Source organism: Solanum tuberosum, unplaced genomic scaffold (assembly GCF_000226075.1).
Source record: "Solanum tuberosum cultivar DM 1-3 516 R44 unplaced genomic scaffold, SolTub_3.0 scf00125, whole genome shotgun sequence".
Taxonomy (NCBI): Eukaryota; Viridiplantae; Streptophyta; class Magnoliopsida; order Solanales; family Solanaceae; genus Solanum; species Solanum tuberosum.
The window spans coordinates 284,963-295,135 of NW_006239052.1; the positions used below are offsets into that span (position 1 = coordinate 284,963).

The 10,173-nt window shown below is 31.1% G+C and overlaps 1 protein-coding gene across 2 annotated transcripts; it reads left to right on the forward strand.

Moving 5' to 3' along the window:
* The first annotated feature begins 1,828 nt into the window (after positions 1–1,828).
* On the forward strand, positions 1,829–5,824 carry LOC102584954 (guanine nucleotide-binding protein subunit gamma 2-like). Of its 2 annotated transcripts, XM_006350594.2 has the most exons (4): positions 1,829–2,072; positions 4,995–5,047; positions 5,257–5,301; positions 5,383–5,824. In XM_006350594.2, the coding sequence occupies exons 1-4, from the start codon at positions 1,977–1,979 to the stop codon at positions 5,465–5,467; spliced, it is 279 nt and encodes a 92-aa protein (XP_006350656.1). In that variant the 5' UTR covers positions 1,829–1,976; the 3' UTR covers positions 5,468–5,824. The 2 variants fall into 2 exon arrangements, with proteins under 2 accessions (XP_006350656.1, XP_006350657.1); XM_006350595.2 differs by lacking the exon at positions 5,257–5,301.
* The last annotated feature ends 4,349 nt before the right edge of the window (positions 5,825–10,173 follow it).

Sequence of the window (10,173 nt, forward strand, 5' to 3'; positions counted from 1 at the left end):
TTGGATAAAAACAATAGAAACTAAACTATAATAAATGTAACATGACCGATTGAGGCAACTACATCAAACAATATGAAATATAATTAATAGCAACTTATCATAATGACACATCAATAATAAATAGAGAATGATATCACACTTGAGGAAATTCCTTAACCACTAGATATTTTGTTTAAAATAAAAAAATTCGAAGCATAACCATGTCCTAGATGTTTAGGATCATTATAAACTTTAAATAGACGCATTTTTTTAAATATTCACTAGTCAAATGTTCAAATATAATATTAATATTTTCTTATAAATGATATTCCTTTGTTTATGTTTCGTTTGGTTGCACTATTATAACGGGGACCCTATTGTTCTGATATTTCTCTTAAAAGTACAACATATCATTCTTGTATTATTGCGTAAATTATTTGAAGGGTCTAAATTTTCAAGTAGCATATGATGAGTATATTTTCTTTTAAAGCTAACGTGTTCAATAAAATGTATATTTAACTCCTTGTTGATGTTATACACACGTATAGGAGGAAAACATAAATATTACTAATAATTTTGAAGATATCCATATATGGCACGAAATTATTTAGTATTAAAGTATTTAAATTTTCTCCTTGATAATGTCGGCTTAGAATTTGACTTCACTGACGAGCGAAATGGTAATTCATATAAGAATAGCTAGTAAAGAAATACTTCTGCTAAGATTCTAAACTTTGCTTTCGAAGGTTCATACTTGTTTGGTGTTTGTCGTTGTACTAGTGATACTCTGGTTAATATTAGTTTTTGATATTTATCTTCACATATGTGTTTATTGTGTCTCGGCTATTGCTATTCTTTTTTTTTAGGCTTTGCACAACTTCTCCTATTAATTGTTATATTTTTTAACGTTAAAATCTTTCCTTTTTTATACCTGATATTGCTGCACTTAAGTCAAAAATCTTTCAAATATAACCTCTCTAAGGAGATAGTGATAAAATCTACATACACTCTAACCTTTTTAAAATTTTACTAGATATATAAAGTCTTAATAAATAAATTGAAACAATATATTTAATCAAAAAAAGAAGAGAGGTGAGGTTATTAAGAAAACACTAGGGATATGTATTACTCATGTGACTAGTTTTATTGGTGCATTTAATTAAGGGAAAAAACACAAATATACCCTAAACTATCATAAAAGTATATAGATATTCTCCGTTATACTTTTGGGACATTTATGCATTTACTGTCCAAAAACTAGAGCATATATGCCCTTCACTCTAACGAAAGACTAAATAGGGATACGTGGCGCAATCTTATTCGTCGATCCAATATTTAATAAATATCGGGTCGATGGATAAGATTATGGCACATGTATGTACGTTAGTATAAAGAGTATATATGTTCTAATTTTTGGATGACAGAGACACTAATATTTTAAAAATATGACAAAGAATATCTGCATATCATTTACGATAGTTAAGGGTATATTTGTACTTTTTCCCTTTAATTAAATTTAGGTTTGGCGTTTGAATGAAGTAGGAGAAGGAGCACAGGTATGTTGTTATTTCACGAGTCACTTGTTACACAATTGAGACTGTCAAATCCCGGTTCACGAGCACTGCCTGGTTGACACCGCTACCGCTAGGTGGAAACTGAGAAAAGATAAAAATATGGCATAACACATCATTTTGTCTTTTTTAATTTATATTTACGCTCTCTAATTGTAATTATGTACAAATAAATACTTAAATTTATAATAAATAAAAAAAATAGAAGCATGACATTTCACACGAGTCGAACAAATAGAGACACGTATTCAAATAAATCATTTCTTTTTCAGCTTTAATTTTCCAGTGGAAAACCCAAAAGTTCGCTGCTTTTCCTACTTCCCCAATGTCCCCTTCAACGAATCTCTGGTTTCCTAACGGCTCAGTTATGGCCAGAGTTTTAGTTGATAAAAATTGATTGTTAGGGTGTTTGGCAGAGAAAGAGAGATGCAATCGGAGCAAGTGGAATCGAATGATAAAAGGGGAAAGCATCGGATTTTGGCTGAATTGAAGCGACTTGACCAACAAATTCGCTTCTTACAGGTTCTCTCTTTCACTCTCCTTATTAATTTCTATCTGCATTTGCCATGGGAACTAGCAAAAATATAACCCTCACTGCCTCCCAACAACATTGAAAAGTTTTTTGCTGAAAATGTGCAAGCCTTCCCAGCGCTTCAGTTGCATTGTCAATGAGGAAATGCTTTCAATTTTAAAATCAAAATTGCAATCTTTTGAGTATTGATTATGTTTCTCATCTCGCATAGAGGTCTATTTAGAGCTTTGATATATGGCGTACTTGCCACTAGGGATTTATCAACAAAACCCAATGCTTTTTAAACACAAGAACTCGTGTTCATAGAGGGAGGCAGAGGAGAACCTAAGATTTGAAGATGAAGAGGGCACCACCAGAGGGGGGATGCATGTTAGTCGAAGCGTGGAAAAGTGTTGTTAGACACACATAAACCCCAATTAATGTATAAATATAAATTGAATAAGATCAATTAACACAAAACAATTTATATCAGTTTACACATTGTGGTTCATAGTTCCAAACTTGCTGCACTCGCCAAACCAGTGCACTAAATTAGCCTTTGTGTTTAATGGTGCACAAACCAATATATGATCCTTCTTGCACCCGAAGTTAATGGTTGCACGTGTACCCTCACCTTTTTAATTTCTGAAGTTTGTAGAACTAATTGTACCCATGCTTAGAGGTGCGAATCTTGATTGTCCTATACTTATGGCAGGCACAATGATTTAGCTAGTGAATATAATTATCTTTGCACACAAAAGAAAGAATCTCATTACTGGCTGATGAGATTTCTTTTGTATACAATTGAAGTAGTCCCTCCATATCAATTTGTTTGTTTGATTTTGGCTTAATACGAAGTTTAAGAAAATAAAGAAAACTTTTGAATCTTGTGGTCTTAAACTAAAGATATGTAGAATGTACTAAAATGTTGTTTAGTCTTGTGGTCTTAAACTTGTCAATTTTTATTTTTTTTTTTTTTTTTTTATGACAAGGGAAACCCGCAGTCGCTACCCTTTTGGGTGCGCACAGGGTAAAACCCCCGCTCCTATGCAATAGCTCGCAAACCACATAGGAGAGGTAAACTTGTCAATTGGAAAACTAGAATTGAAGAGTTTTCAAAAACAGTGAAAGAGACATTCTTTTTTACACAAATTAATAAGGAAAGTAAGGCAAACAAATTGAAATGAAGGGAGTATTTCTTATGGTTATGTGAAACAAGAGTAATACTGTTTGCATTGTATGACATGTTCACTAGTTGAATATGTTATCATAAATCATGGGTTCAAGGTGGAAGCAATGGAATTTAATAACTCGTTCCTAATGAAGATAAAGGATTTTATGACTAGGATCAAATACTTTAGAAATTCTAATGATAAAGGATTTCTTTTTGAGTCTCATGTGATTGAGGCTATGATGTATGAGGAGTCTCTTCCTTGATCAACAAATTAGGATATCTCGGTTTCACTTTTGCAAAGGATGGCTTACGTGTTGCTTTCGCCAACGTCTTCCCTTGTCGTGAAAGAATTGGAGCACCTACTCAATGATTCACAACATTAAGAGAAGCAATCCACCTACCATAGTTGCCAAAGATCAATTTTTATGCATTATAATCTACTTTGCTCTCTCGCAAAAGGAACAATATAGAATTGTTCGGAGCAAATATTGGAATTTGGGTGTCTACATTTCCTTCATTTGATGTTTTCTTTAGTAATTTATTTAGTATGTGAGAACTTTAAAGTTATAATATTTCTATTTTAGAAATTTGAAATATTTAAACTCGGATCCTTGCACCCGTACATGTCGCCAAATCCTAAGGTTGAAGTCATGACGATCCACACCTGTATGGGCCGTATCCGATCAAACATAGGAATTGATGCACCTGAAAATTTCTGCAAGCACCAGGAGATGACTTAAGCATTCCTTTCGCAGTCATTGATGTATTAGTCACAGCAAACCTCCTGCCAAGAGGTCAAGGTTGTTTGCTAACTCTCAGCCACTTGTTAGAAGTACTCAAATGGTGACCGGCCAATATTTGCCCTTAGCTGTGTTAGTATTTCTTGGCTATAGTTTAGGTGCCTCCAATGTCACAAGAGTAACAAGTTGACAGTAGTACTTAAACCTTTTTCAATTTGCCTATGCTCTGAAAAGATCAATTGCTATATATTCTGGTGCATAATGTAGGGATATCCATAAAATAGTTTTGTTGCAAAAAGCTTTAAATCAAATGCTGCAGTCAAGATATGCTATTCATTGACTACTAATTGACATTCTGAGGTTGCCTTTCTCGTCTAGGGTCCTTATCTGCCATCCTTTTCTAAGCTATTTTTATGTTCAATGGAACTTTGAGCTTGTGCTCTTGTCCATTATAATGCCCATTATTTTTTATGATGATGTTTGTGCCAGACTGCGTGCACCTCAACTATTTGACTGGGTACCAACATTCCTGCACTAGCATTGTTATCAGGTAATTCAGCCTCACAAAGTTTAGGTAGATGGGAAGAAATACACCTACTTTTTTTGCCTCTGCTGAACCTTGGTGTAGTTACTGTACAAAATACTCTTCTGTATGTCATGCAATTGCGATGGCATTGTTTATATTGGGTCTTCTAACACAAATCCTGATCACCTGATGTTGTCTGTGAGGCCTTTAAACCAGATATTGTTGATCCTATGTTACATGGACCTCTGTTCTACCTTGATGTAATGGTGTAGATCTTTCAACATATCTTTAAATCTACTAAAAGTCGAACATATGCCTTTTGGCTACACAAATATTTGACCTTTGTATCCAAGTTTATAACACAAGGAAAAGGCTTAAAACTGTATGTGGTTGGTCAGCTTGTTTCCTTTTTGCCAACATCAGGAGGACGGTATATTTCTTGTTATTCACTGATAAGTTTATTTACTTATATCTGATTACTGGATTTTTGCAGGAAGAACTAGAACTGCTTGGTAAACTGGAGAAGGCATCAGCTGCTTGCAAGGAGTAAGTAGAGAAAGACTATGTTAGTAGATTCTTGTGAAGCCTTGGGGACAACGATCAGCCTCCGATGGGTTGTGGCCTGGAGCTGATTGTGCATCCCCAAGGCCCTTTCTTGTTAATTGTTTGCACCTACACACCAATCCTAGTTTAGATGACTTACTAATTGTCTACTCATTGATGTTATGGCCATCTAACATGTTTCTTTTATTTAGAATGCTAAACAAAGTGGAAACTCGGCCAGATCCACTACTACCAGCGTAAAGAAAACTCTTTGCTTTTATGCAATATGCCATTGTCTTTGTGACACCTCTATTGATTTATTTGATATTTTTTTCCAGAACAAATGGTCCCGCAAATCCTTCCTGGGATCGATGGTTTGAAGGACTAAATGATATAGCAGGTTGCAGATGCTGGATATGGTGATACTCTTAGCTACTTTCACTTGTTGGAGACGAAGTTGAAATTGACACTTGCAGTTGGCTAACAGCAATGGGAACTTGTTCCTAGGAAGTATACCAATTTTGAGGAATAATATTTATTTTTTTGACTATTCAATCTACGCTTAAAATGTAGTTGGAGCACAAGGCGGTCATGTTAACTGTATGAAACGGATGTTTATGCAGATTGATTGTCTTCGAGGTATTTTACATACAAGATTTCTCATTACTACGTAGATATGGGAGACAACTTTTATCCAAGTCAAGCATTCATAACCATATCATCTTATGTTAGATATTGATCTTTGAAATAGTTTATTGAATTTCGTGTTTTTTTCTTCTTTTGGAATCGCAGCCGCTACAATCTTTATCATAGTCTTTGTCCTTCAAATGAGCACTTTTGTGCGCATTGGGTGAACTCCCACTATGTAATAATCCACAAAACATACACTTTATGTGCATTGGATAAATCTCACAGTATAATAGCTTATAAATCACATAGTAAATGTAAACAACACTAAGTAAATTTTATGCGATAAATTCAACTCAAAAGGCATGAAGAAAAGATTGATTTTGAATCATCCATATAGATGAGCACCCACCAAATCAACTAAGTCATCCTAGAATAATACCCCACTATAAGAAGAGTGATGGTAATGATTAAAATGTGTGCAATTTTAGTAGACAAAAGAAAAGAAGATGAGTTCATTTAAGAAAGCCACTTGGAAGTAAATCCGTGGTTGAAAAATGCAAATAATGAAGAATAGGGTAAAATGGATTGTTAAAGGACTCACCACCACTAGCTTTCCTTTGTAGCCCCCAATAATTTCAAAGTCGGTCCTTTCATCTATGCACATTACCATAATAATTTATTTATTTTAGTCTAATCCTAAAATAAGAAAAAGGTAATGGATGTGACTTGAAAGTCTATTATGGAGTATTATTCATCATAATTTATGTGACACTGTTTAATTTGATATAAATACGTAGAAGAAAAATAATTTTTTTAAAATTTATAGCTAAAACAAATTTTTAACATTTGTGTGATTATAAGTTATTTTATTAATAAAAAAAAATTAAAATTAAAATTATTTTTAATTATAATAAAATATCATTTTCTTGAAATGAATTTATTTTAAAATGTCAAGTAAAATAAGAAGAAAGGAGTATTACCTAATACCTACTAATAATTCATAAGGTCCTTTTATTATGACTTAAGGCTATTTGATAATCTTTTTCCCGACACAATCACATTTCAAGAGAGTGAACACTGAAAGGCACTGCCGCGTGAATTTTCTCCACATGATTTTTTTTTCCGTTCCTATGCAATAGCTCGCAAACTAGGTAACTCACACTAGGCAAGTCCGGTGTGACGAGTTCGACTCAGAAGACAAACCCCTTGCTTTCGCTGGCAAGAGGTTTCGAACTTGAGACCTCCAACATGGAAATCCAAAGCCCAAACCACCGGGCCACCCCGAAGGATCAACATGATTTTTTTTATTTTTTTTTATTTTTTTTAATCTATTAGATTCATTATTCTTAAATATTACTTTCATTAGATTCATTATTCTTAAAGATATAATAAAATATTTATTTTAATTATCATATTGGCCTACTTCAATTATTTAATTACAATTTTTAATAAAACGCACAGTAACCTTTTTCAACATATTTAATTCTAGTAAGACAATTGCTATAACAGAAAAACTTTTTTTTTCTCAATTGCTATTTATGATGTGCCAGAGTTGTTAAGATTATGTATATGCTTATATTACAAGTCATAGATATTCAATTATAGCTTTATCTTCAGTTTACAAAGCCTCATCTCATCTTTTAAGGACGATACATAATCACTATTTCTTTTTTTTGTCTTAATAAAAACTATGTTTATTAAAAAAATTAATAAATATGATGTATAGCTTACTGATTTACACATATTTAATAAATAATTTTTGAAAATCCACTACTATTAAATAAATGAAATATAAAGATATAGTTGATAAAAATTATTAATTTCTATTTTAAATTTTTAAGAAACACTTATTTCAGAATATGTATATGTATGTATATGTGTGTATGTGTGATGGTACTTATTTTAGGATAAAGAAAGTATGTAACTTTATTTTAACCCAAAAAAAGTTAAAATAAGGTAAACAAAAAGCTCAAAGTGTTACAAAAGGTATCGTCTTTATTAGGGAGCGTTTTACTTTCAATATAAAAAATTTCTATGCGAATTTAGATTTAATTGAATTCCAATATAATTATCGAATATCGGATGAGAAGCTAGAAGAAAAAAAAAAACAAACTCGATAACAAGGCCATGTTCTTAGAAGTTTACATGGAATAAAATGAAAAATAATTATAATGAGTAGTAGATATAGTACTATAAAGAAAGCGATGCAATACTTTTGCAGAGCAATCATCAAAAAAGTTAATGTCATCAACACTGTTGTCCCTTTAAAGTTGCACATTAATTTCTTCATATTTTGTGACTATATTTCTTGCATATTCAAAATGAAACGGCAATAATAATTTATAGTATTATAATTACAATTCTCTATGAAAATCTTTAGCGACTCTTTAACAGAAAGTTGAATTAAAAGTTACAATTATCTATTTTGTATTATACAACAAAATAAAATATACAACTGTTTTATAGAATCATTATTGCTAAACCAAACTTAAAAAGTCGATTTTATAAAATAAACAAATATTTTGTGAAACAACAAGAATGTAATTCTATAGATGGAGTTAGAAGGAGATTGAATGTAACGTAACCTCATAGAAGTAGAAAAGTTATTTTTGAAAAAGTACTTTGTTTTGACACATATATATATATATATCATAACAAATTAAAACCTAATAAAGTCTTATTTAATTTGTATATTATGTTATTCAAAGATCAATAAATACAAAGTATCCATCTCTTTATATGCATTTAACATTTGTACATGCTTTTATAATTTAAAGTATTATAAATGGTGGATAAGAATAAATAGTGTGTAAAAGATGGGGGTTCTGTATATACTTCACCTTCACCCCGACAAGAATAAACATGTGCGTGCAAAGGAAACAGTAATTCCTCGAAAATACTTTTCTTGATTAGTCACATTGGAAAAAGAAAGGTCCAAAAAAGAAAAAACTTTTTTTTTCTAATATATAAATCTGAAATATGACAAAAGATTTTACTAATAAACGAGAACAAAATATTTTAACGCATTCCCTTCTGAAATAGTTTAAACTAAGTATAGATACAATATAATATCTCGCTTTTTTTAGATGGCCGCTATTTTTAATTTAATATGATATGAATAGTTAGTTCTAACTATATTTATGAAAAATAGGACGAGTGTCCTACCTAGCTAGTTAACCAAGTTATAGTTAATTAAGCATAATCACGTTATACATCTCATATTAGAGACCCCGAGAAAAATAATTTTTTAAAATTAGTATTTTTGGTACTAGTAACTACTCTGCTTAATCTTGTAGGGTACACAACAAGTTATGTTATTTAAAAGAAAAAATAATTAATGATTATTAGTAGAGTATGACATTATGCTTTTTCAAAACAATGATATCTAAATTGGAAGGGATTGAGTGTTAGTTTTCTGTCCAGTACAATCTTATGCAAAATTTCAAGCACAATACTAATACTAATAATATTATAAGAGATATGCAATCCTTTTGCACCAAGGGCATTCTTATAAAGTTTTTTTAGTTTTTAGTTTTAGGGAATTCAACAATTTGTTAATAATATATTTATTTAATTTCAGAAATCTACAAATGCATACTAATACTAAAGCTTTCTTTTTCTTTCCTTTGGAAGATTTTTAGTGCTCGACTAGAGTTTAAGAAGAAAATTGTCAGGTTGGATGCCACATAAAACGGACGTGTCTATTTGGTAAATTTTATATAAGTTCAAGTGTCTATCTTGTACACACTCAAAATTGGAGGGCATAAATGTCAGCTGAAACCAAGCTAAAAGGTATATTTATGTATTGTGTCTTTATTAAAACTCACAATTTTTATTCTCTATTCAATATTTAATATGATTAAATTAATAGATATTGACAAAAAAATTTATAAAGGGGATTTGTAATTTCGCAGTTTCTGGTAATTTTGGTGCGTGTGGTGTTTTAAGATGTAATTTTTGGAGTATTTTTCTATTTACGCTTGGTGTGTAGTATTATTTTTGGTATGATATTTGTAGTATTTGATGAGACTTTTGATATTTTGGTTGATTTTTTTTTAAAATTTTTTTTTGTTAATTTTAGATATGAAATGTGTTACATATTTGACGGGAAAAAAATTACTCACTTTTAACAAATATTAAAAAATAAAACTTCTCAGACTTTCTATTTATGTTTGGTAGGGGTGTACAAAACCGAACCGAGAACCGAACTAAACCGCAAACCGAGTCAACCCGGAAAAAAAACCCGACTAGTGGTTTGGTTTGACTTGGTTTGGTTTTGAAAAAAAAAACCCGACTATATTTGGGTTGGTTTGGTTTTAACTAAAAAAAACCAACCCGAGGCCAAACCAACCCGAATTTATATATATAATTTTAAAATTTTATTTTATACATAAAAATATTTACTTTGATATAATTTTTAAATATTTCTTATACTTGTCCATAGTTTTTATCTTTTAATATATTATTTCAAGTTTAAAACTTAGAATTCGGAATGGTCC